Below are 26,167 nucleotides of genomic sequence, written 5' to 3'. Positions count from 1 at the left end.
GCCCCCCCTTTCCCCCAGCTCTTCCCCCTCACAGCCCCGTCCCCTCACACAGCTTTTACTATTTTAATAGTAAAAATACACACTTTTACTTCCACATGGAAAAGAAACAGCCTGCCACCCTTCTAAGACACCACTCCCCAGCCAGCCCTAGCAGGTCACCTTCTGTGACCCCGATCTCCAGCCAGCCCCCCTTCTAAGTCCCCACTCCCTAGCCAGTCCCCATTTTAAAGTCCCCACTCCCCAGCCAGCCCCCATTCTAAAGTCCCCACTCCCCAGCCAGCCCCCATTCTAAAGTCCCCACTCCCCAGCCAGCCCCAGCAGGTCCCATGCCATGCCCCCAATACCCACTTATCTTGTTGTTGCAGTGGTCTCACGGGCCGCGGCTCCTCTGTCTGTACTCTCTTTAGTACTGGTCACGAGCGCCGGGTCTTCTCTCCACACACAAAAAAAACCTCATCTCACGGTGCCGGCAGGTGCGTAGCCGCGCACTACAGGAAGTTGCGAGGATGAGGCTGCTGCTGCGAGCCCTCCCCGGGCTTGTGCAGCTTCCCGAAGTGCATGCCTGCTGTCGCCGGGAGATGAAGGGATTTTTTTTAAGAGAAGACCCAGCGCGTATCTACTACCTGGCCAAGGATGGCACCGCTGGGTGGCGCCCCCCCTCGGCTGCCATCCTGGCCAATGTGTAGATACGCCCCTGCTGGCGGGGTCACCCGCCCTGCTATGCTTATTGTACTGATGCAATACAAGTTTGTGAGTACTTCTGGCTGGGACACTCTTCTCCCTTTTTCCTCCTGCTGGCTGTTAGTGCGCCAGCCCCTGCCCCTGTCCCATCCAGATGCGCACATGTGCAGTCCAGATTCCTGATGGGGCAGTTGTGACTGGGGAATCCGGGGGATTTATTTAACTTTGTGGGGCAGCGTGCGAAACTCCATAGTGACCCAGAAGTCTCCCCCAGTAATCAGGAGGGCAGCTAACTATGTTTTAGGTCTTAATACATGAAGGTTAATACTGTATTTACAATTAATAATAATTATGCTTTGTAACAGTATGGCACACTAGCCTACATTTTAAAAAGCATTTCAGGTTGATTGTCAAAGCAACACCTATGAGTGTGGACGTGTAATGTTACATCTGAGAGGTATACCATAAAATGTATTTACATCCAAATGTAAACGATCTCCAAAGCAGTTAGTAAGATCTACATGTTGATGAAAGCACACTAATACTTTTCAGAGTTTGCTCATGTAATGTGTTTTGCAAGTGGTTCCATATATGTGGCAACGAGAAAACATTTATGAAAATGCATGTAGCCATACGGATCATTGTGCCTTATAACTAATGCAGGGAAAGGTCACTGATTATACCATTTGAAAGTAAATATTTCAGATTTTTTTTTTCGCCCCCAAGTATATAACAGCTACATAATGTAGGTAAGGTGCAATCAGGGAGATTTCTAGACTCTTCAGGGAGTCAGGGAGATTACTACTATTTCAGGGATTCTCCCTGACAATCAGGGAGAGTTGGCAAGTATGCAGTGAGGAATGCAGTCTGAAGTAGACATGTGCGCTGACCCCTGTGTTTTGCATTTGGTTTTGGATCAGGATTAATCTTTGTGTTTTGGTTTTGCAAATTTACCCTCAAGTGTTTTGCTTTTGGATCTGGGTTCTTTTTTAAATAATTGACAGAGTTTTTAGAAACAGCTAAAATCATGTCATTTTTGCAATTCAAAACCTGAAATTTGGATTTAAAATCCGAATTATGAACAACGGGAAGATCAGAACCGCAATATCAGATTTGTCTGGTTTTCCTCAGGAAATAAGAACCACGACTTGGATCTGTCAGATTCATGAAATTCAGGTGGAATAACCAAACCGCACATCCCTAGTCTATTAGGGATGCAGTCAGGAAGCCGACGGGCTAATGCCGACCGCTGGCTTCCCAACTGTCTGATCCCGGCAGGGGTCTAATGATAGCCATCGAAATCCCGATGCCTATCATTATCCCTACGCTGGGAGCCTGATGCCCGGCATGCCGAACATAGGTAAGCCGGGCGACAGGCGCAGACAGCCGCGGGGGGGAGGGTTAGGGTTCAGGGCTCCCGGGGGGGGGTCTTAGGGTTAGGCACCCCCCCAGGAGGGTCAGGGTTAGGCAAGGGAAAGGGGGGTTAGGGTTAGGCACCCCTGGGGTGAGGTTAGGGTTAGGCACCCCCCGGGAGACTTAGGTATAGGCTGCATGGAAGGGGGGTTTAGGTTTAGGCACTTACTGGAGGGGTTAGGGTTAGGCACTAGGGGGGAGGTTACAGTTAGGCACTCCTAACAGAGGGTTAGGTTTAGGGGGGGAGAGGGTTAGGTCTAGTTAGAATACTTGCCGATTGGGATTTTCACTCATGTCGGTGTTGCAACGTCGGGATTTGAACCGCTGGGCATAGGTCATTCATACCGATCCCGTCTGACGTAATAGGATTAATAAGGGATGTTTGTCTCTGCTCTGTATTTACTGCAATGAGACTAATACAATCCAAACGGGCTGTAGTTCATTGTTGTATGCAAATCTAAGTTAAAATTGTCTGCTTTAGATGACTGTCAGACTTGAATGAACAATCTAGTATCTTTGTGAGCTAGGGCTCTATTTATTAACATTATTTTTATTAAAATAAAGTGAAAAAGGGTGTTTAGCATCACCTATAGTTAATACAGGGCAATTGGAGTAGAATTCGTAAAATTCTACTCCAACCCCTAAGTATCACTTATTTTTAGTAAGCAGATTGCATTTCCCATAATTGTAATGGGAAATGTGATGTGGCCAAAGTTACTATAAATAAAATGTGAAAACATACTGAGGAAAGCCCTGCGATAATAATGCCACCTGGAGGTGGCGTTATCCAGGGTCTCCCCCGGTTACCAGACTCCTGACCTGCTCTAACAGGGAGAGCAGAGCCGTGAGTCAGTCCCAGTGATCAGCTATGTGGTCTAAACAGACCGCAAGCTGATTACTGTGAAAAAAAAAATTGTAAAAAAAAAATTAACTTACCTGACTCCAGGGACCGGTGAGACCCTGGATAACGCCACCTCTAGGGCTTTACCTGTTATTTTTTTCACATTTTATTTTTAGTATCTCTGGTCGGATCACATTTCCCATTACAGTTATGGGAAATGCGATCTGCTTTACTAAAAATAAGTGATACTTAGGGGTTGGAGTAGAATTTTACGAATTCTACTCCAATTGCCCTGTAATAACTATAGGTGGTATTAAAATAATGTGAAAAGGGTGTGAAAACACCTTTTTTCACTTTATTTTAGTCAAAATAATGTTAATAAATAGAGCCCAAAGTCTCTAATAGAACTTGGGTGTTGACATTTTGCAATATGTATTGAAGTAAAATAGAGTGAGGTAAGGAAGTAGAGCTTGTGAAAAACACAAAATAATGAAAATAAAAACATTTGTAGCCCAACAATACTTTTGGGAACCACTCACAAGCAATGAAACTCAAGACTGATTTTGGTGTTTGCATTAGTTTTTTTAAGCTTCAAAATACTTTAAAACCAGACTAAGCTTAATACAGTGCTTCTCAAATCCAGTCCTCAGGACACACTAACAATGCATGTTTTCCATACCTGGAACACAAGTGTATTCATTACAGACTGGCACGTTTTAAAAGAGCCACAGGCGGTCCTAATTATTTCACTTCTGTAAGTTGACCTGGAAAACATGCACTGTTGATGTGTCCTGAGGACTGGAATTGAGAAGCACTGGCTTAATGCAATAATTTGCAACATAATTTGTTTTTAGGTGTTATAAATTAATTATTTTACTAGTTTGACTTACAGCAGGGGTTCTCAGCTCCATTCCTCAAGTTCCACTGACAAGTCATGTGTTGTGGATTTCTTTCCTCATGCAAAGGTGAGTTAACTTATTTGGCTAGTTTAGTAGTTATTCAACCTGCTTCCACATGCAGAAATTCTCAATGCGTGACCTGTTGGGAAACCTTGAAACCTGAGAACCACCTCTGAGCTAGCTACACACTATACAATTTTTTGGTCAAACCAGCAATCGCCATATTTTTCTGCCAGTGGGAGGTCCCGATATCGGCAGCATACACTATACAATTTAAAGGAGAAATCTGATGATGAGTTGGCTCATGGATCGATAATTTGCAAATGTCCACCTACAACTATGATGGGGTAAACATATATTGTAGCAAATATGGTCTGTTTATTGTGAGTGTCCAATATTTTTGCCAATATCTTCTGGCCTGTCTGATGGATCTGATAATTGAAACCGAGTATTTTTAGCTATTTTTGGACCATTTTATCAGTGCTTGCCCATAAAGCTCATGCCTACACACTACATAAAATAACAGGCTGGTCACCTGATTATTGGCACATCACCCGAATAATTGTATTGTCTGTACCTAGTTTTAGAGAACTACAGTACACCATTCAGAGGAGCACATAAAATAAAACACCTGACTTTGACATTTAAATTTTCTATGCTGCGTAGATTACTGTATTGCATAATATGATCATTTCACAATAGTACTAATCCATAGCCAAATACTGTAATTACAGTCACAGATCACTTTGCAGTAAGGGCCTGCTTTTTTGAAGTGTTATTACAGGTGACAGTTTCAGTGCCATATAACACCTGTTGAAAGGGAATGACTGGAGGGTTTTTTTGTTCTTACCTGGAACTGTGTTGACTAAAAAGCAATGTGTACCTACGTAGTTCAGTTTTTAAAAAAAATGTTGTACACATGAACTTAGAAAACTGTTTGACAGATAAGTATAAAAACAAACAGTCACAAGAATTCTGTATAAATATATTGTGACTATTCTTTACAATTAGAATAAAAAAAGGGAAAGTGCACTTCACACAAATTGAGCTTTGTGGTGGAACAGGCCATTCTGGTAATAAAAGAGTTAATGTAAAGTCGCATATACACCTGTTGTCTAGGGCTGGATTAAGGTTTCTGGGAGCAACTAATTTGTGAGGACCCCTACCAATAAAATGACATTATGACATACAGTGCCCCCATTATGCACATTATGCCACAGTGCCCCAGTAAATACATTATGCCATACAGTGCACCCAGTATGTCATAAAGTGGCCACAAGACCTGACTCAGACCCGGCCACTAAGCCAAAAGGGGCCGGGTATGCAAATTCCCCGATCGCACTGTGTGGCGTATGGACGCCCTCTATGTCTTAGAGAGCGACGGCAGAGCGAACGCTGGTGTATAAAGACGCCCACTTTCCTTTCTTAACACACATCATCTCCAGGAAGTGTATGATTAATCGGTAACATCGAGAGTCATCGAAGCTGCGCGCAGCCCTTGAGGTAGACCCTACCCCGCCGCAAGCACTGCAATCAGTACTGAATGAAAAACCAGGTGACGTGTACAATGATGCCACCATGCTAATTATGCATGCCCTTTAAACGCCGTTTTGATGGCCAGATACACCTGCATTCGCACCACCATTCCCCTGTTACCACCCACAAATGGCGCTATCTGTCACTCAAGGTAGCGTTCAGTCTTTGCGCTGCGAGCGCACGATTCCCGATTGCAGTGACTGGCTCGCGCACGTGCACTGCGATACAAACGCATGCGCAGACAGGCAACAATCGCTCATGGCGCGCGATCGCAGCTTAGCGTCTGGGTCTGAATCAGGCCCACAGTTTGCAACACAATACACCCAGTATTACTATTATGCCATACAATGCCCCAATATTAATATTATGCCCCACAGTGCCCCCACAATGCCACACAATGTTCCCAATATTAATAATATGCCCACAGTGCCCCCACTATGCCACATATTGCCCCAGTATGAAAACTGTACACACAGTGCCCCGATATTAATATTATGCCCCACAGTGGCCCATCCAGATTCTTTATTAAGTCCCCAATGCTCCTGTATTAAATATTATGTCCAAAATACAACACAATGCCCCCAGTGTTAATATTATGCCCCACAGTGCCACCAGTAAAAAATATTATGCAAAACAGTGTGCCCTCTATTATTAATATTATGCACTCAATATGCCACACATGGTGACAGAGCCCCCAAGTACTTACCTTTTGTGGTGTGCTCCTGATCACTTCCGTGGGTTTCAAATGGAACCCAAGCTGCTTCAGAATGCATATTGCAAACAGAGCAGCTGCACCTTAAGCGTCACATATGTGATGTCAAATTCCGCTGCTTCTGAATGCATATTGCAACCAGAGCAGCTGCACCTTAAGCGTCACATATGTGATGTCAAATTCCGCTGCTTCTGAATGCATATTGCAAACAGAGCAGCTGCACCTTAAGCGTCACATATGTGATGTCAAATTCCGCTGCTTCTGAATGCATATTGCAACCAGAGCAGCTGCACCTTAAGCGTCACATATGTGATGTCAAATTCCGCTGCTTCTGAATGCATATTCATACAGAGCAGCTGCACCTTAAGCGTCACATATGTGATGTCAAATTCCGCTGCTTCTGAATGCATATTGCAAACAGAGCAACTGCACCTTTAGCATCACATATGTGATGTCAATTTAAGGGACTTGTGAGCCGCTCTGTATGCACATTATCCTCACGTAGGCTAAGGATATGTTGATGCAAATGAAGGCTTTGCAGAACTAGAAGTAAGCATAAATAGGCCTATTTCCCGGCACATCTTATGCACCTTTTATAGTGTTCAATGAAGTGTACAGTGATGATGATGATGACGACAACGACAAATGTAGCAAACCAAGTATACAGAGAGGGGATGGTTATATTTTACTATGTACATCTCTGCATATGGATGACTATACACATAATATTATTCAAGGTGGCTTGTTGAAGCGGGTGAAATCATTGTGGCCTTGCTTCCAGGTTTACAATGCCAGTGAACATGGTATAGCAGGGGTGGGGCCATGATGATGTGATCACAGTATCACACCCCCACACCACCCACTTAGTTGTGAACTGACCACAGCACTGCCCCTCAGCTGTGCACCACACCCCCTTCCCCCACACTACTGAGCCGAAGACAGCACCCCTTTGCAGAAGATGGCAAGTATGACATTATCCTAACATGAGACCAATCTGCATCTACTGACAACATTTTAATCCTAGATCTAACTCAAGTCCAAATCAAAGTCTATCCATAAACTTGGTTTCAGTTCTAAAAATTTAATAAATGCTAGCACAGACTAATTTGTACCAGTGGAAGTATTTTTGCTCACAAGAAAACTCACTATAATGTATGTTTTAAAGATGAAAATTTCCATTCATAGTTTGCAAATGGATGACCTTTACTCTAGGCCCACTAATATCTTAAAGCAGCCAAGAGTGCATCATTATCTAGGCAATAACTAAGTTGAACCTTAAAACATGATTTATACAGGAAATAAATAATGTAAAAAGTTCTTATTACTTTTCACTCTCCAGTCACCTGTGTAACATCTTGGTCTTTTGTATCCTTATTTCTGCATTCTTAAAGTTTCATAAACATATCCCCTCTAGACAACTATATTCTAGATCCACTAAAAGTGTAAAACAAATTTGTAAGCCCCAATTAACTTATTAGCACTTTCCAAGGGCATATTTATAATGGGTGCAGGGTGTGCGGTTAACAGGGGGCCTTGGTTCCAAGGGGGCACACACGGCACACCCTGTACCCATATTTAGTTATACTTACCTTTCCATATACTCCGGGGTGCTGCTCTGCAGAGCAGCAAATAATCACAGGGCAAATGGCGGTGACCATTTTCCCGATGACTCATGCATGCGCAGAAAAGATGCCCCCGGAGACCCGCGCATGTGCAGTAGATTCTGGCATTAAGCCAGAATCTACTGCGCTAATGGAGAGGAGGTGGCACAAATGGAGGCTGCACATGGGCCCCCTCCTCTCCTAAAATAACCCTGGCACTTTTCTTTAATCCCTTGGTAATTTTGGAGGTTTATACTATGTAAGCTGTCCCAGCCAAAATATTTAAGTGCATACTTGCAACATTATTGTGTAGGTTATACAATCATGCATACCTAAGGTGGCAGTCTTGTTTGACTATTTATAATATGACATGTAAATGGACAAAATGAAAATTAACACTAATTAGCAATTTAGAGTTTAAACAAGAATATAAATAAGACATTCCATCAAAATTTACCTCAATAGTTTATTTTATATATTATGCACATATGGTGGTTGTACAAGTTACCAAAGAGGCTAGGCTATCACTTCCAAATCAACACAATGGAGCAGATGGGAAGAGTAAGAACTGGTTTTAAGGTGAAAGTCAAAAAAACATTACTTGTGGAAAAATAAAATGAACCACATATAAAATAGAGGCAGAATGCAAGATGTGCGTATACCTCACAGGAAAATCAATAGGATTATGATAAACACTTGGCACCAAGGAGTATGCACTATCATCTGAAAAACACAGGTTTGTGTCTGATCATTTATGACCTGTACTGTTTTTTAAACACTATGTAAACACCATTAATTTCTTTAATCTGTAATGTTTTATTTTGTGACACTGCTCAGGCCAAATATGGTAGTGTGAGCTTATTCTACATGTGCCCAAAAATAGAATTCTGAGAAACTCAGATTTATTTTTATAATTCAAAGGTCACTTTCACCCTGATATAAGCTTTTGTTGCATCATTAAAACATTGCTCCATTTAATTTATATTTAAGCTTTTATTACTTCGTTGTGACCCTTGGGTTAATTCAGCATTATACGCAAGTGCACAGGACCTATTCTGCTCATGTGCATAATGGGCTCTGTGTGATCGCAGGGGCGCCGAGAGGGGGGGAGCGGGTACAAATTACCCAGGTCCAGGCTTGCTGGAGGGGCCTGGCGGAGGCCCAGGTCCCCCCCTCTTACATCACAGCAGCCCAGCACATGCTGCTGTGTGCTGGGCTGCACTGGGAGACTGCTTGCGGCTGCTAAGAAGCAACTACAGCAGTCTCCTATGCCTGTGGAGGGAGCGATCAAGTTGATCGCACCTCCCACTGGTTATGCACTGGGCTGAGAGGGCTTTTGTTTTTGTTTTTTTGGCCTAAGGGGGTGTGGCCATGCCTCCCAAGATTAGGCCACGCCCCCTTTTTACCTGGGCCCGGTGCTGCTCTTGACAGGCCTGCACGCAGCCCCTACTATGCCTCTGCCTGATTGACAGGCAGAGGCATTTATGGGGCGGAATGGAGGTGGCCAGCATTCCCAGAAACGGGCATGTCGGGCCCATTTTTTGGAAGTGGCAAGGCCTTTACATGTAGCGGCCGCTCATTGGCTGGGACCCACGCGTAACCAGCCAATGAGTGGCTGCTATATGTAAAGCGGCCTCTGATTGGCTGACGGGCCATGGGATTTCCTGAGAAGGCCCGTCAGCTGGCATTCACGAAGTGTTGGCATATGTGCGAACACATACCAATACTTGTCTGTATGGGTTCGGTTACTCGGTTTGTTATGTTACCAAGACCCCCAGATGCTACGGAGAGCAGCGTGTGGATGGAGGTGAGTATAGGATCTTTATTCCAGGTACCCCAAATGGATTCTACATGGAAGAAGTAGACCGACCAGCTGGCACAGGTAAGTATGTATGAGTGAGGTAGGTAAGTGTGTAATTAAGTTTTACTTTAGACGGTGTGTGTGTAGTGTCTTTTTTTAGCTATTTATTTTACAATGGAGGTATAGGTGCCGGCTGCCTGCTGGCACTTGTAGTTCCACAAGTTTCAAATGGTAGGCATGCTGGCACCTGTAGTTCCACTGTAAATGACAATACTTTAGAACTATATGACACATTATTACCCCCGTACCGCACCGCCTAAGCCTGGGGTTTCGGGAGAAGGGGGACCTCTTCTTGGGGGGGTCCCCACCTCCCCTGAGATCCCTGGCTTGAGCTGACCAGCTTGGGTGTTAAAGCTTTGGCCCAGGAGACCCGGTGATAGGGTCTCCTGGCTTTGGCACTATAGCCCAGTCGGTTTGGTGCTGGTTTTAAGTATAGGGGGACCCCTACACATTTTTTACCACCTGTATTTAAAACCAGCAAAGGCCCTGCAGCCATGGGCTGGTTCCTAAATTATGGGGGAACCCTACTTGATTTGTTTCCCGTAATTTTAGGAACCAGGACTGGCTGAGCAGTCTGGGGCTGGTTATGCTTTTTTTGGGGGGCTACATATTTTTTTTTATATAAAAAGGCTTTAGGTACACATGCAGAAACATACACAAATCACACTTATCGATGTTTCTGCAAGACTTGCAGCTCAGGAGGTGGTGTGTGTGAAACTTCAATTTCCCTGCCAGTTTGCTTCAATCTTACCCTAGATTGAGATCTCTATTCTAGGTAAATTCCCGAGTTGCATCTTTTTCATGAAAAGTACTCACTAGGGTTTGTCTTTAGTTAATTTGCGAGATGAAAAACATGCCTTAACTAACCCGAGATTGTCATCTCGATCAAACTCGATTCTTAGTAAATTTACCCCCTATAGTTTAGCGTTGTAATTCCTACGTTTAGGGGCATTTTTCTGCCAGTTACGGTAGTGCAGACATTGCATGTTTTCACTCTCACCTCTATGAGTTTGCAAGGGTAAATTTGCAATGCCAGCGGGTGTGATGTGATGTTCCAGAGTGGCACATCATGTTGATGTTGGCAATGGAATTCCCCCATTAGACAGAAATCATAAGTTGTAGAAGGAATAAGAAGAAATAAGAAGAGGAGGAACACTGTTAGACTTGATACTATGTAGTACATACAGTATACTGTAGAGGATGATATCTAATGTACAGTATGAGGGGCATTTGCAGAATGCTGATCAAAAATGGTAACATTTGACTTTAGCTTCAATAAAATGTTTTGCATAAAAACTATGACTTTTACATATAGTATGTCTGCTAATAATCTTCCAGATTGTACAGCCTACAAATGTGGGTGATGATGCTTAGCTAGCTAGGATTATTAAGTAAGATGTACATAAATAGCATACTAAGATCCATAAATAAGGATTAGTTAGACCACATCTTGAATATACAGTACAGTTTTGGTCACTCCCACCAAGACATACAGCCTTCTGCCTACTTGGAAGGCTGGTCTATGTCTAGTCTATACACCAATTCCCCCAGATCATAGATTACCAACCCACAGTAAATCCCCCAGGTAAAAGACTACCCATACTCCACTAGGACATAGACAACTTACTGGGGTGGCCCATTGATGGGCATTACTTTTGTCTCCTTTCTGCTTCTTAGCCAGCTCCCAGGGAAATGGCAGCCTTGTTTTGAATCCAAGGTGGTTGATGTAAAACTTCTCTATCCATATTAATAAAGAGGCTGTGGTGGGAGCCAGCTGAGATACAGAGAGGACATGCTTTAGGTAGAATATGGGGCTGCCTAAGGGGTGTATGACATACCCATCACACCCCATGCGTATGCTGATGATTTATACCCAGGAGCTCTATTACCATAAAAGTACATTTTCAGACTATTGAAGGTATGTGGTTGTGGTGGTGTTGAAATATTTTTAGCAATTGGATGTCTGTGAGCTGTGTACTGATAAATCAGAGTATGGCCAGGTGATTTTGGGAAAAAAAATTCTTCACAGAAGGTTTCCATGTTCCGAACCCACTACATGCACTAACAATGGGGCTACAGTATATAATTATTTATATACTATAAACCAGTATAGGTGCCCACTGAATAATAAATTGTCATAGAGACCCACAAGATTAAATACAGTACCAGCCAAAGGAGCCTACATATTTAAAATCAAACTACCCAATGTTATGCACACCAGCCACAAATACACATTTTACTAAACATTACTCACTTGTACATATATACAAGCTATATGTACAAAAATATTTCATACAATGTCTGAGATGTCTATTTAAATATTTATTAGTCAGTCAGAGTGTTAAATAGAAGCTAACATTTCATACAATGTTGAGTCATACTTATCGACTTTTCCCATCAGTCCTCAGAGACAGTGAATGAGGGTCAGGTTAAAGTAGAAGGTGTGAAAGGGGTGTGGATGTAGTGCTACAAAGCATACAATCATGGTCCTTCCAAGGCCAAAGCAATGGTCCGAATCATTGGGGGCATGGGTTTGGGACATTAATGACATGTTAGCTATGACACAATCCATAGCTAATGCATCATCAACATCCCCACACCATGCCCATTTATTTGATGAAGTGGGCAAGATGTGGAAGAATTTACTTTTTTCCTGGAAGTCAAGAGAAGTCCTGCAAATTTGTGAGTCTCAGGAAAGGTACCAGTTACTGAACATCCAAGCAAGTGAATCTATCAGTGCAGTGAATGAACAGTGTATGACTGAATACCAGTATAAAATGTTATGTTTGGCAGGAGTTCATTCTTATAGAATAACAGTATGCCTCAAATTTCATCTGAAATGAGTGTCTTATATAGGCTAAGAGACAAACTTACCTATTGTACAGACTTCTATCTGGGAGGTCCCGGTGATGACATCCAGGTGGCACTGGCAAATATGGGGAGAGTGTTGACATGATTCACATTATTCTGGCTCAGCACCCCTGCTGCACTAGCATTCACAGCACTGAACATGCCTCGCTACAACTCACATGATCAAGCCGTGCTTCACCCAGTTCATTAGGGAAATAGGTATGAAGCAGCTGAATTGCCTACTTGAGGAGACTGGACGGACCTCCTGGGATAGAAGACAAGTATGCTGAGAAGTGCAAATAGTTAGTTATGGAATTTATAGTCACAGCTCTTCAAAACAAAGCTAAATCATTTGAGAGTTATTTTTACTTCAGCACTTATGCATATTGTGCCTGAAAGGATATCTTTTACTGTTTTCAATAATGTCATGTACTTTTCGTTCTCCTGCCAGTAATATTGAAAATTCATATAGTTCTTTGTAGTAATCTACAATGGAGTATCAGATGGTTAATTATTTTAGAACTTATACCATGGGGGTGTTAAATTATGCATACCAAATCTAGCGAGATCTAACACTTAATTTTATTTGATAAAAAATGTTTAAGATTTACTAAAATTCAATTATGTTGCAGTATTTTGTTAATACGATCTGGTAAGACCTATTCACCTCTTGTATGAAATGTATAATACTTTCTAATGATAAATTCTGTCCTCTTTTGCTGTCACTTTTAAAAGTGAGCATCCCTGTTGCTACTTTGGAAACAGCAGGAGGGCATTATATAGACTATATTGAAATGTTTGATCTCCATTTCAGATGTCACACTAAAGCTAGCCATTCGTAAAATGTTAGAAAGGATGAGCTACAGTATGTTATTATATAAAAGTATAATACAGCTGTACAGCTCCTGGAACGCTAATGCGGCCAAATATAAAAGTCTGATCTCATTAAAAGTATTCTGTGGTTAATAACAGTTTTTCCACAATGTAATTCTATTTTTTTTGTAAAGTACCACTAATAAAAATAAATCTGATTACTGTCTATTCATTTAAGAAACAAATAGCAACTAAAGGTCGGTTGACCACTGGTGCTAGCAAAATGCTTGTGATGCTGGCAAATCATGTCAAACATAATCATGTTTCATATATGTTGGTGACATGTGTCTGGTCTTGTGGTGGCATTGTGTCAGTGAATGCAAACAAATAAAACAGGCCATGTCCAAAACAATGGCTCTGTGCTGCTACCACTGCAAATCACAGACACGTGCAGGTGGGAATAGGGTTAATATTAAGTTATTAACCAATATATTTAATAACCATACCTGTTTAAATACTTGTAGTAGTAGTATTAAATTTTTTATTTTACCTAAATGGGTAAGGGGCCTAAGACAGTTTACCAGCAACAGCATTTAATTAGGGCCTGATTCAGCTTCAGACGGAATTGAAAGCTGCTCGCAAGCATCTTAGCTATTCTGTCTGTGCTGATGTGGTAATGCAGCATGATACCTCCTGCTCTATTAGGTATCCGAGCTGCATTGTCCAACGCAGCATCGTATACTCTGTGGACCATCAACCGGGTAAGGTGAGCCATCGGGTCACGCAGTCGCCTCCGCAGATGAGAGGAAGAACCCAGGAAATCTCCGTCAGCGACGGAAGTCCTGGCTTCTTCCCTCCACCCCAATGGCGGAGACACACCTCTGTTTCAGGAAATGGAGGCCATCGCCGCCCCCTCCCCACGCTCAAATGGCAGCAGACTATCAATCACTGCATAGCGCTTGCGAGCGGGTCTGAATCAGCCCCATTGCCCATAAAGGCACTTTTGAAACAGAATGGACTGCACTACACCATAATCCTTTCATATAAACTAGCATTGTATACCCTGCTCTATCACGTTAGTAAAAAATTTACAGAATAATGTTTTGAGTATTATTATTTCCAACTTGAGCGATGGTACAGGACAGGTGCAGCAATAGCTATACACAGATTCCTCTTGTCCTTTGTCTGTGTAGCGCTTTACCCAAACCAGATCTCAGAGACCATTTATTTTTTGGCATTTTTGGTGACAGCTTTGCGGTAGTCTCAAAATCAGCCACTTTTTTATGGTGAGAAATCGGGATGGCATTAACTTTTTTGTGGTTTTGAGGTTATTAAATTGATGGGTATGGGTATTGATAATGCTACAATCACCCTGAAATTGCAAAACTAACACTTTTTCACAATTTACCCCTTGGTGTTGTTAAAATAAGTAGTTTTAGAAATCTATAAACCTTTATTTCAAGACATACTTTGCTATTTACCTTAATATATTTTGGCATGTCCTCTAGACGAGAGTATTTTAAGGTACACACCTTGATGACGGATCCACCAACCGATTACAGTAAGCATACACACCTTCCAATCGACAGCACAATATGTCTGGCCAGAAGAACCCATTTCAGTATGCCTGCCCAGTTGGTCTTGCAGCCAACATAACGTGCCATTCACATGTAGATATGGACTAAACAATATATAATTAGTCAACTGTACAAATGATATATATTTTTGATTTTTAATTACTCTTCTGCACTAAATATCTACTTGCAAATCCAATAAAAGAAGAATATACAGTATGTTCAGAAGAAAGGGCAATAAGAATTTTAAAGTACAGTTGGCCTATTTTAAAAAGGAAATTTCTAGAAAGAAAACTTTTCTAGGATAAATCTATCAATCACTTAAAACTGACACTGTCCATGACAATTAGGTGCAGATGGCAACTATGGTTTACACAGTATTATATATATATATAGAGAGAGAGAGAGAGAGAGAGAGAGAGAGAGAGAGAGAGAGAGAGAGAGATTTAATGTTATATTCATCATATAATTTATAGTAAAAACAAGTGGCAAAATTTTATGACTATGGCGTATTTTCCATCAACTTGGAAGTAAAGTACATCAGCAAATTATGCAATGCATAATTAAACTGTCTCTTCTGCATATGTGGATTTAAAGATAAATGGAATCCTCAGACTCATTCATCCTTAGAAATCTCCCTTGTCCGCGTGTCACAGACAGAAACTATTTTATTTTTGTGTCAACCTTTGAGTATGTTCTACTTCTATACATTTTATAATGTTCATAAGGAATATGCGTTTATTATTATTATTATCATTTATTTATATGGTGCCACAAACGTTCCACAGTACATACATGAGCACACAAGAGAAACAGTTATTAGCAGTACAAAACAATGCAGGACAAGAACATGGTTCCTAAACATAGCTGCATAACATAAGCAGCATGGTGTCAGCAACCAAGTGTTAGGTGCCAATTTGGGAGTTAGGAGTACATGATAGTATAAGTAGGGGAATGAGAAACACATTAGGGACGATGTCCCTGCTCACAAGAGCTTACATTCTAAAAGGGAGGGGCACACAGACAGGGGTGACACAGATGGGGCAGATAGTGAGGAAGGAGCATGGAGCAGTGGGTTAGGATACAAGCAGCGGAATGTGTGTGTTACAAGATGACCTGATGTTATGTCAAAATTAAGTCCTTTGTTCATCTATCTCTATGACAAAAAATAGATTTTGTTTGTGTTATTTACATGAGAAATGTACAAAATAAAGTTGTTGCACTTAATTTTTGTCTGTTACATTTTAGCATCTAAATACATCCTTCTAAAAATGCAGCTATTGTGGGATTGTCCTGCCATCCTAATAGTGATTACTGTAGTCCCAGCTGCCGGGTGCTATTCCATGATCCTGCGAGTGGGTGCTTCTCACATGCTAAAGCCACCCACAAATGGGTGCAGCCATGCCCAACATGCTGTGGTCCCACAGAATGTTGCTGTACCTGGGCCCAGAATTTCTCTTGGCAGCCCAGGCCCAGAATTTCTCTTGGCAGCCCTGGAGGTGACAGGCAGATCCAGGAGGGAATGGGGCTTAGTGGTGGGGTAGCAAGGCGGTGGTGGGAGGGAAGTGGTTGAGAGTGGAGGAACAGGAAAAGTGGGGTAAAGAAGCAGGGGGTTGGAAGGGAGACTGATGAGAGAAAAAAAGGGGGAACAGAAAGTGGAGGAGACAAGAGGAAGAGGATTGGGATGGATAAAGTAGAGGATTATGTGGGCACTGAATAAGGGGGGATTTGAAGTAAGGGAGTTCATGCTGTGGATGAGGTAATAAGCGAGATGAAAACTGGAGTGGAGGCTGTGTGATGTAGGTACAGTGTGGATAAAAGTTGTTAAATGTTCAAAAATAGAGGTAAGAGAACAGTGCTGCTGATGTATGAGCGCAGCTCCAAAGAGGAAATATAAAGAGAGATATGTGAGTAGTGGGTACAGGAATTAGTTGTTAAAATAAAGAATGATTAAAGTGAATAGATGTGATGCAATGGAAAAAGGCAATACAAAAAGGATTTTCAGTAGTATGAAGGCAAAATTACAATGTACAGAGTCGATCCAGCCAGAAGTGTTTTAAACAAGATCAATCAACAAGAGCAGCACGCAGATAGGGAAGTACTTGCAATGTCCAAGCAGTGAGTGCAGTAAGGCGTTTCCTGTATATAGCAGCTGATGGTGAATTAGGTAATTCACATAAGTATGTTGCTTGATGTTGTTCAGAAAGTGTTCTGGCTTTGAGGATGTTTTCCTCCAGCTTAACTCTGGCGTAACTCCGTCTTAGTTATAAAATTTTAATTACACTTATAATCTAACACTTTGAATCTAAGACTGACTATAGCAGCCTATGTCTATGCAGCCTAACTGATCACTAATAATTAAAGCTACAAACATGTATCTGTGTGCTTATTGATTGGGACCCTTCCCCAGTGCTTAACACACACTAGATTGAAATGCAATAAATTCTAATATAAACAAACTGTGGGGAGTAGACTATCAGCGATTCACAATAAATTCTTAACTTAAGTTATAGAAATTGCTTGTAATATAAAAGTAGTGACAATTTACCTAAAATATTTTTTCAAAGCTGTGCTTTTGCAATCAATATAACAGCATCTGATTGGAACAATAGTGACAATTTACCTGCAATTCAGAGGAAGAGAGGTCACATCAGTGTTTGCATGGTGTGCATATGGCTAATAAGATCTCCGGCGTAATTCGTTTTAGTTATCAAATTGTAATTACACTTATTATCTATCACTTTCAATCTAAAACTGACTATAGCAGCCTATATCTATGCAGACTAACTGATCGCTAAAAATGAAGATTGATCCAGAAATGTGAGAATTGAATGGTTTATTTTATTTTCCATTCTTTGCTATTACATTAATCTAAAAATTAATTTGCACAATAATAAAATTGTATTATGCAATGTGTTACAGCAGTCCAATAAGGAAGACAATTTTTGTCTTCAGAGTACCTGAATATCCTTTTGTAGCAGTATATATGGATCAGTATATATATATATATATATATATATATATATATATGTACATATATTTAACAATCTGGCGTTTCAGGATTAGCCACCATTTTTCCCCTACAGTATACCACTTTTAATTATGTTTCGGGCACATGGTCTGGGGAATATAAGGTGTGACCTGTGCCAAAAAATCTTTAATGAGAGAACTAGTTTGAACCAAATTGAACATGATGACAATATAGATTCATTACTTTGGGGTAATAAAAAACTTCTAATCAAAGACACCAAAATCTGGTGGGACATTAAAGGCTTTGAATACTCTAGGAGGGCTAATAGGATTCCACGAGTCCTTTGCTTAACAAAATCAGCCATAACATTTAAACCACTGACATGTAAAGTGAATAACATTGATTATCTCTTTACAATGACACCTGCCAAGGGGATATATTAGGATATTAAACAGCAAGAGAATGGTTTGAGGAACATGACAAAGAGTTCAAGGTGTTGACTTAGGCTCCAAATTCTGCAGCATCTGTAAGATGTCCTGGAAAAAAAAGTCAGAGCCATGGAGGTCCCACCTCACTACCTACAGGACTTAAAGGATCTGCTGTTAACGTCTTGGTGCCAGATACCACTAGGCATGGACTTCACAAAGGTCTTGTAAAGTCCATGCCTAGATGGGTCAAAGCTGTTTTGGCTACATGATGGGGACACACAAAATATTAGACAGGTGGTTTTAATGTAATGGTTGATGGGTGTATATATATTCTGCATTTATTGCACACTAAATTTAATTTTATCAAAGTTTAAGGCAGTGCTGTCCAACATCACTAGTATGGCAAGGCATTTTTTCAGATCCACACATTGAGGGTTAAGTATTTTTTATAATATTAAAATCATATGGTATTTGTTTATCCACAATTGCTTAAAATAAATACACAAGGAATCACACTTGTGGTTCAACTCATATATCATATATAAGAACATTCCCTATTTAATGAACATTTTAAAATAATTTAAACACTGTCATAAATATACAATTAGAAACAAATTGTGTACAGTTGTAGAGACAGACTAACAATACACATAATTAACTTCAGCATTCAGAATTGGAAATGCCTAATTATCCATGCGAACAGAAAAAGATATTCAGAACCATACAAATGGCTTTTTGCAGCAAAAATGAATGGCTTGTGTTATCAGATTAGAAACATTTGGGGTATTAGATAAATTAGAAGCTGTTGGCCTAAATATTCTGATCTCTAACCTCACTAAAACATTATTTTGTGTCAGCCTTCATAAAACATTAACCTACCGGAGATGCCCACATCAGCCAAAGGTGTTATATGATTGCAAATGTATTATAGGTACCCACACATTTATTAGAGATGAGCCATTTGGTTTATGAGAATACCAAACACACACAAATTTTGGAGTCCCGAGAACCGAGTCCCAGTTCGGAATCACTTTGGGGTTCCAAGTAAAACCAAGTCCCGACTTGGGTCTTCTCGCAATTCAGAACTGGGATTTAAAAAATGGATCTTGCATGTTTTGATTGCATTTATGTCTCTCTCTTGTGATTTCAGGTGTTGTGAGGTGGTCAAAATTGACTGGAAATTACTGGAAATGTATGTTATAAATGTTAATACTATAGGAACAAAAATAGGTTCTAAGTTACATAATTTTACCTGTTTTTAGCAATATTTAAAGAAAACTTAAAAGAACCAAAACACTTGAGGGTGGTTTTGAGAAAACCAAAAACAAGAGAGTCGACACTCATCTCTAAAATTTTCCACTATGTATAAGTTCATGAATGATTAGTTAACATTAACAGCCAAGCAACAGATGGCAACATAATTAATTATGTATACTCATTAGAGCAGAGTACCCAAATAATAACATAGTAGCCAACACAATTACATATAGCAGCCAGGAAGTTCCAGTATTTTCAAGTTATTTTCTCTTATAAGAAGTGGTCTTATTACACTTGCTGGAAAAAAGAACACTCCTCTAGTTATGACAATACCTGCTCAGCTACCATAAAACTCACACTACCAGGAAGCCACTATAATTTTATCCAATTAAATCATCAGGATTTTATCAAATGAGTTATGGTCAGTTTCTTGTGAAGTTGCTTTATTTATCCCACAGATCCAAGCAGCAATGCCAGCTCCAATATTGATTTACAGTGAAGACAGTGCAATAAATAAAACCATTCAGTTTCTAGAAAAAAAAGTGATTTAAAATTTGCATCCACTTATTACAGTCTGCAGATTTAATAAATCACAGGTACTGTAGACAGTACACTGAAGCAATTTAGCTATAGAATACTGATAATTATCAAGAAATCACAAACACAAATCCTAGACTTTAGTTATACATTGTACTAATACAATGACAGAATGTTTTAAGCTATTATTTATGTGCACAATGGCTTGAATAGTTTGACAGCTATAAATTAATTTTATTATGCATTCATAATACATGCAAATCAACTCTCCCTGATTGTCAGGGAGACTCCCTGAAATAGTAGCAATCTCCCTGACTCCATGCAGAGTCTAGGGAGTAAATTTACTAAGATGGGAGTAATATTAAGAAGTGATGTTGCCCATAGCAACCAATCAGAATCCAGGTATTATCTTCTAGAAGGTGCTAGATGAATGAGAAGTAGAATCTTATTGGTTGCTATGGGTAACATCCAGGGCTGGTGCAAGGTTTCAGGGCACCCTAAGCAAAGGTTCACAATGCCAACCTGTTTTCCCCCAAACCCTCCGCCCAGCTCACAGAGACATACACAGCACCCTAATAATATTCACATGACCCAATTAAAGGGATGATTCCCCTACAGTGCCCCCAGTAGGAAGGGCCCCTGTAGAGCCCCAAGTTGTAATGCCATTGTTGTGCCCCCAGTATTAATGCTCCCTGCAGTTCCCCCAATAGTAATGCTCCCTGCAGTGCCCCAGTAGTAATGCTCCCTGCCGTGCCCCCAGTAGTAATGCCCTTGAAGTGCCCCCAGTAGTAATGCTCCCTGCAGTGCCCCCAGTAGTAGGGGCCCCTGTAGTGCCCCCAGTTGTAGTGCTACCAATAGTGCCTCCATATGATGCCCACAGTAGTAAGGCCCCTGTAATTCCCCCTGTAGTAACCCCCCCATGCACACACATACACACACAAAAAAATACTTACCTTAAACCCGTCCGTCCTTGGCGCCCGCTACTCGGAACTATGGGAGTGATGTCATTATGTCACTCCCATAGTGCACTGTGGGACCCGGAAGCCGGAGCTCAGGAGTGAGCTCCGACCTCTAGCTGCCGCTGGCACTGGAGGGGGTGGAGAAGGGGCCTTGTGCCCACTTGTAACACAATCTCAGCGGGCGACTGGCAAATGGAGGGAGCAGGGCATGCGATCTCTGGGCCGGCGGGACCCTTAAGCCGCCAGGCCTCATAGCAACCGCACCCCCTCCACCTTCCATAGTTAGGCGGATTCAGAAGTGCCCTCTAGTGGTCAGCGCCCCAAGGTACCTGCCTAAGCTTGCCTAGTGGTAGCGCCGGCCCTGGCAACATCACTTATTAACAGAACTCCCATCTTAGTAAATTTACCCCTAGGAATCTCCCTGATTGCACCTTACTCCCATTATGAAGCTGTTATATTAAAAAAACAGATATATATATATATATATATATATATATACATTCAAATGCTATGATTAGTATAATTTCCCTGCATTGGTTATAAGGCACAATCATTCATATGGCTATATGCATTTTCTGATAAGTATCAGTGTGTTTTCATCAACAAGTATATCTTACTAACTGCTTTTGGGGATTGTTTACATTTGGATGTAAATCAATTTTATGACATGCCTCTGTAGCAGTACACGTCCACTTTACTGCCGCGCTCATAGGTGCTGCTTTCACAATCTCCCTGAAATGTTTTTTTCTAAAGTAGGCAAGTATGATGTAACATACAGTAACAGTACATTTTTTTGTTTAATTTAAACTGTATATACTATCTGAATTTTGATTTAATTGTTTCTTATCTTTTTCAGGAAGAAGCTATTTTTGGACAACATGAATGCCTTAATTGTCCTACTATACCTATTTCTTACATCATCAAGTAAAGCAACATCTGAATTGCTGGGATCATGTACAAATATGTGTTTGTGTGAGGAAAAGGATGGTTCATTGTTTGTGAATTGTGAGGAAAGGGGTATCACAAAATTATCAGAGATAGAAATACCCCCATCTCAGTACTTAGAGCTTAATTTCTTGAGCAATGACTTATATAAACTACATGTGAATGACTTTTTAGACTTCAATAATGTAATATCTTTACACCTTGGTTTTAATAACATTGTGGAAATTGAACCAGGAGCATTCAATGATCTACGTATGCTTAAGAAACTTCATATTAATCACAACTCATTGGAAATACTCAGAGAAAACACTTTTTTGGGATTGGAGAAGCTGGAGTTTCTTCAAGCAGACAATAATTTTATTACTACAATTGAAGCAAATACATTTAGTAAACTTAACAGATTGAAAGTTCTTATACTCAATGATAATGCAATTGATTTCATACCTGCAAATATTTTTCGCTTTGTACCCCTTACTCACTTGGATTTAAGAGGAAACCAATTGCAAACTCTTTCTTATGTTGGATTTTTAGAACACATTGGAAGAATAATAGAACTTCAATTAGAAGATAATAAATGGGTTTGCAACTGTGATTTGTTACAGCTGAAAATCTGGCTGGAAAATATGCCTCAGCAATCCACAATAAGTGATGTTGTTTGCTTTAACCCACCAGACTTGAAAGGTGTTGTTCTACGAAAATTAAAAAAAGAAATGTTCTGTATTGCAACTCCTAGTAGTGATCTTGAAGAACCTTCAGTACCACTATCACTGTTGGGTACTGCATCCATAAGTGATGGTAGAGTACCAACAAAGATAACATCACTTCAAAAAATACCAACCAAGGAAACAAATGTTCTCACAAAAGCAACAACTCTACTTCCAGGATTTTATTGTCCTGTTCCATGCCATTGTTCTAGTTACAGTTTCTCTGGAACCTTGATTCACTGTCAAGAGCGGAACATTGAAAGCGTGTCTGACCTGGAACCTCCACCTCTAAATCCAAGAAAACTAATTTTGGCAGGAAATATTATTCATAAGATATATAAGTCAGATTTTCCAGAATATGGAAGCCTAGAAATGCTTCATTTAGGTAACAATCAGATTGAGATAATTGAAGCACATTCCTTCCGGAATTTGACTAAACTACAGAAATTGTATTTGAATGGAAATCATTTAAGAAGTTTAAACCCTGGCATATTTATTGGAATGGCAAATATTGAGTACTTGTACTTGGAATACAATGCAATTATTGACATTTCATCTGGAACATTTTCTGTAATGCCAAACCTGAAAGTTCTATATTTAAATAATAACCTTTTAAAAACATTACCAGAACATATATTTTCTGGAGTTCCATTAACAAAGATAAATCTTAAAACTAACCAGTTTGTAAATATTCCAATTAAAACAGTTTTAGAAGAATTGAACTTGGTGACCCAAATTGAAATCCAGGATAATCCTTGGGACTGTACATGCAGTATTATTGGACTTAAACACTGGATCCAACAGCATAAAACTGTTGTTGTTGGGGATATTCTTTGCTACTCTCCCAGAGAGCTGGTAAAGATGGAACTAAGGTCCCTTGATAGTGAAGATTTGTGCCCTGAACTAATAAATTATAAAGAGCTTGCGACACAGTCAAATATCAACAATCTTACTCCTACATTCACAACCACAAATAAAGTTGATACTATATTAAAATCACTTTCTGATTACATACCACTTTCTGTTTTAATTCTTGGTCTTCTGATTGTGTTAATTACAGCTGTGCTCTGTTCTGCTGGAATTATAGTTCTTATTTTGCATAGGAGACGTAGATATAAAAAGAAACAAGAAAATGGACAAATAAGAGAAAACAGTCCTGTTCATATTCAATACAGTATATATGGTCACAAAACAACACACCATACAACCGAGAGACCAGGGTCAGCTATGTGTGAACAACAGCTATCAAATCCAGTTGTTCAGGTTTACCAAACCCCTCCATTTACACCAAAACATTCAGAACACGACCTGGAGGAAGAAAAAGAGCTCAATGATTCAAAGAAAATGTGTAGAGGATTCATAGAAAAGGATAATAATTCATTGCAAGCTACTTCAAACACAAAATTTAAAGATCCATCTACAGAATTTATTTCTTTTCAGGATGCAAGTTACCTTTATAGAAATCTCATTGAAAAGGAACAAGAAATTCAACAGCTTGGAATTGCTGAGTACTTGAGAAAAAACATAGCTCACTTACAGCCAGGTATCGAGGTACATTATCCTGGGAATCGTGAAGAGGTAAAATTGATGGAAACCCTTATGTATAGTAGGTCAAGGAAGGTTCTGGTTGAACAAACCAAAAATGAATATTTTGAGCTCAAAGCCAATCTTCATTCAGAACCTGACTACTTGGAAGTTCTAGAGCAACAGACATGAGCTGCCATTATTAAGAAAAACAATACAAAGTACTAAATTGAGAAATCAAATATATAATCTACTGTGGTAATATAAAGTGCCTCACTAAACTGTCTTAATAAAAAACCAAGCAAAGCACACTCATAATCTTTTACAATCTCAGGGATATATAAATTTATGAAGATATGTGTACAAAAATATTGGATGGTTTAAGGATGTTGTAAATAAGATGTTGATAAAAATGCAATAAAAAAAATATTTATATTTTGTAACAAGACAAATCAATTGAAAAATATTAAAGTACACTGGACATTGAATTAATTAACAGAATACATTTGCATAATATACAGATACAATAAGGTCATTTCATATGAACTGTGCAACATGACATCTGTTGGCCTAGAGAAAATGTGTTTGTCATACAATAACTTTACACCCTCTATATATTATGTATGGGTGTTCATAAGTAGGCTTGGAGTATTGTGCTGTCCTTGTGACAAATGTCTGGTCAAGCCATTTGTTTGCAATAAACATGCTCCACCTGTAGTTGTAATTGACTATGGTGGAAATTACCAATTTTTTAAATATTGGATTATATCATGTTTGTGACTTACACTGAAATACCTTTTGTAGTCTTAGGAGTAATTTTATCATTTAAACACCAACTGTCCAACCTAGTATGCATGTACTATTTCACTTCACAAGTTGCAAATGTGTGTCAGTGTATTTTGTATATATGTATATGTTTATGAGTTCCTGAATCATTGTAAAATTTCTAAATTATTCATATTTAAGCTTTGGAAGTGTACAGTTATATAAAAGATCTAGAAATCTGTAAGTTTCAGATGTTTTATAAATAATGTCTATTAACCCCTAGTGGTAACTGCAAAATCACTGACAAAATAATATTTAGAATTAATAAAAAGAAAAGCCTGTGATGTGATGACATTCACACTGAAAACCATCAGTCAAGTACATGAATAACTGTTATTATGAACTAGAATTTCTCAAAATTGTACATACAGTAAATACAGTAAGTGGATGTGAAACTAATGAATAGAATGATAGATGTATTTTTATTTACCTATAATTTCTAAAGATCACACTTCACAGACTTTAAATCTTTCTAATTAATACTGGTTACAGTTATATGTTATCTATATTAAAATATCCCTTTGTTTTGTTAGTGAGTTAGTGCAGGTAAATATTAACATTTGTAAATAATAAATGTCCAATTTAAATGTAACAGATATGTGGTAACATTAGTCTCTCAACATAAATATTCAGTTTTCAGAATATTATATTTTCACCTTAAAATAAAGTTTTGGTTGTAGATTCACCCACTACTGAAAGATGTCACAAAACAGCAGCATTGTCATAATGATTTGCAATGTAATGCACTAAAGCTTTATTTCACAACAGAATTTAAACTTAGCTAGGTTTGTGTAAACTATTTATTGTCTGTTTCATATATTATTTTTTCTCACATACATTCTGTGCTTTGAGTGCCTTTACGAAAATTCAAATAAATCAGCTCAACATAATAAAGGCAATGTTGTATTTGTTTATAAGTATATATATATATATATATATATATATATATTTTTTTTTTGTTAAATGTAAGATGGATTTAAATGTAAAAGTTTTATTTCAGGACTTCTGTGCAATAGAGATGATATTGCAACATTACTGATGAGCAGGTATGATCACCAATGTATTTTCACTCCTTACATGGGGCTTTATATTATATTATATACAATTATACTGTATCAAAGTACTCTGATAAAACCAAGAGTGAATCTTTGCAAAGTCGTTGTTCCTCAAGAGTGACCTCATTGCCATGTTACTATATTTGTCTAAAAATATATTTCCATACTTTGGTGTTTTAAT

At 39.4% G+C, this 26,167-nt stretch overlaps 1 protein-coding gene across 1 annotated transcript in view; it reads left to right on the top strand.

Moving 5' to 3' along the window:
- SLITRK6 (SLIT and NTRK like family member 6) overlaps nucleotides 1–25,811 on the top strand; it is a 38,997-nt gene extending 13,186 nt beyond the window's left edge. Inside the window, exon 2 of the mRNA XM_088457169.1 lies at nucleotides 21,790–25,811. Within this exon, the coding sequence (XP_088313295.1) occupies nucleotides 21,812–24,298 (2,487 nt within the window). The 5' untranslated portion in view covers nucleotides 21,790–21,811 and the 3' untranslated portion in view covers nucleotides 24,299–25,811. The remainder of the gene's footprint in view (nucleotides 1–21,789) is intronic.
- Nucleotides 25,812–26,167: the final 356 nt, after the last annotated feature.

This window comes from Taudactylus pleione, unplaced genomic scaffold (assembly GCF_031769625.1).
Source record: "Taudactylus pleione unplaced genomic scaffold, aTauple2 ptg000041l, whole genome shotgun sequence".
Taxonomy (NCBI): domain Eukaryota; kingdom Metazoa; phylum Chordata; class Amphibia; order Anura; family Myobatrachidae; genus Taudactylus; species Taudactylus pleione.
This window is presented reverse-complemented; position numbering and strand designations above follow the sequence as displayed.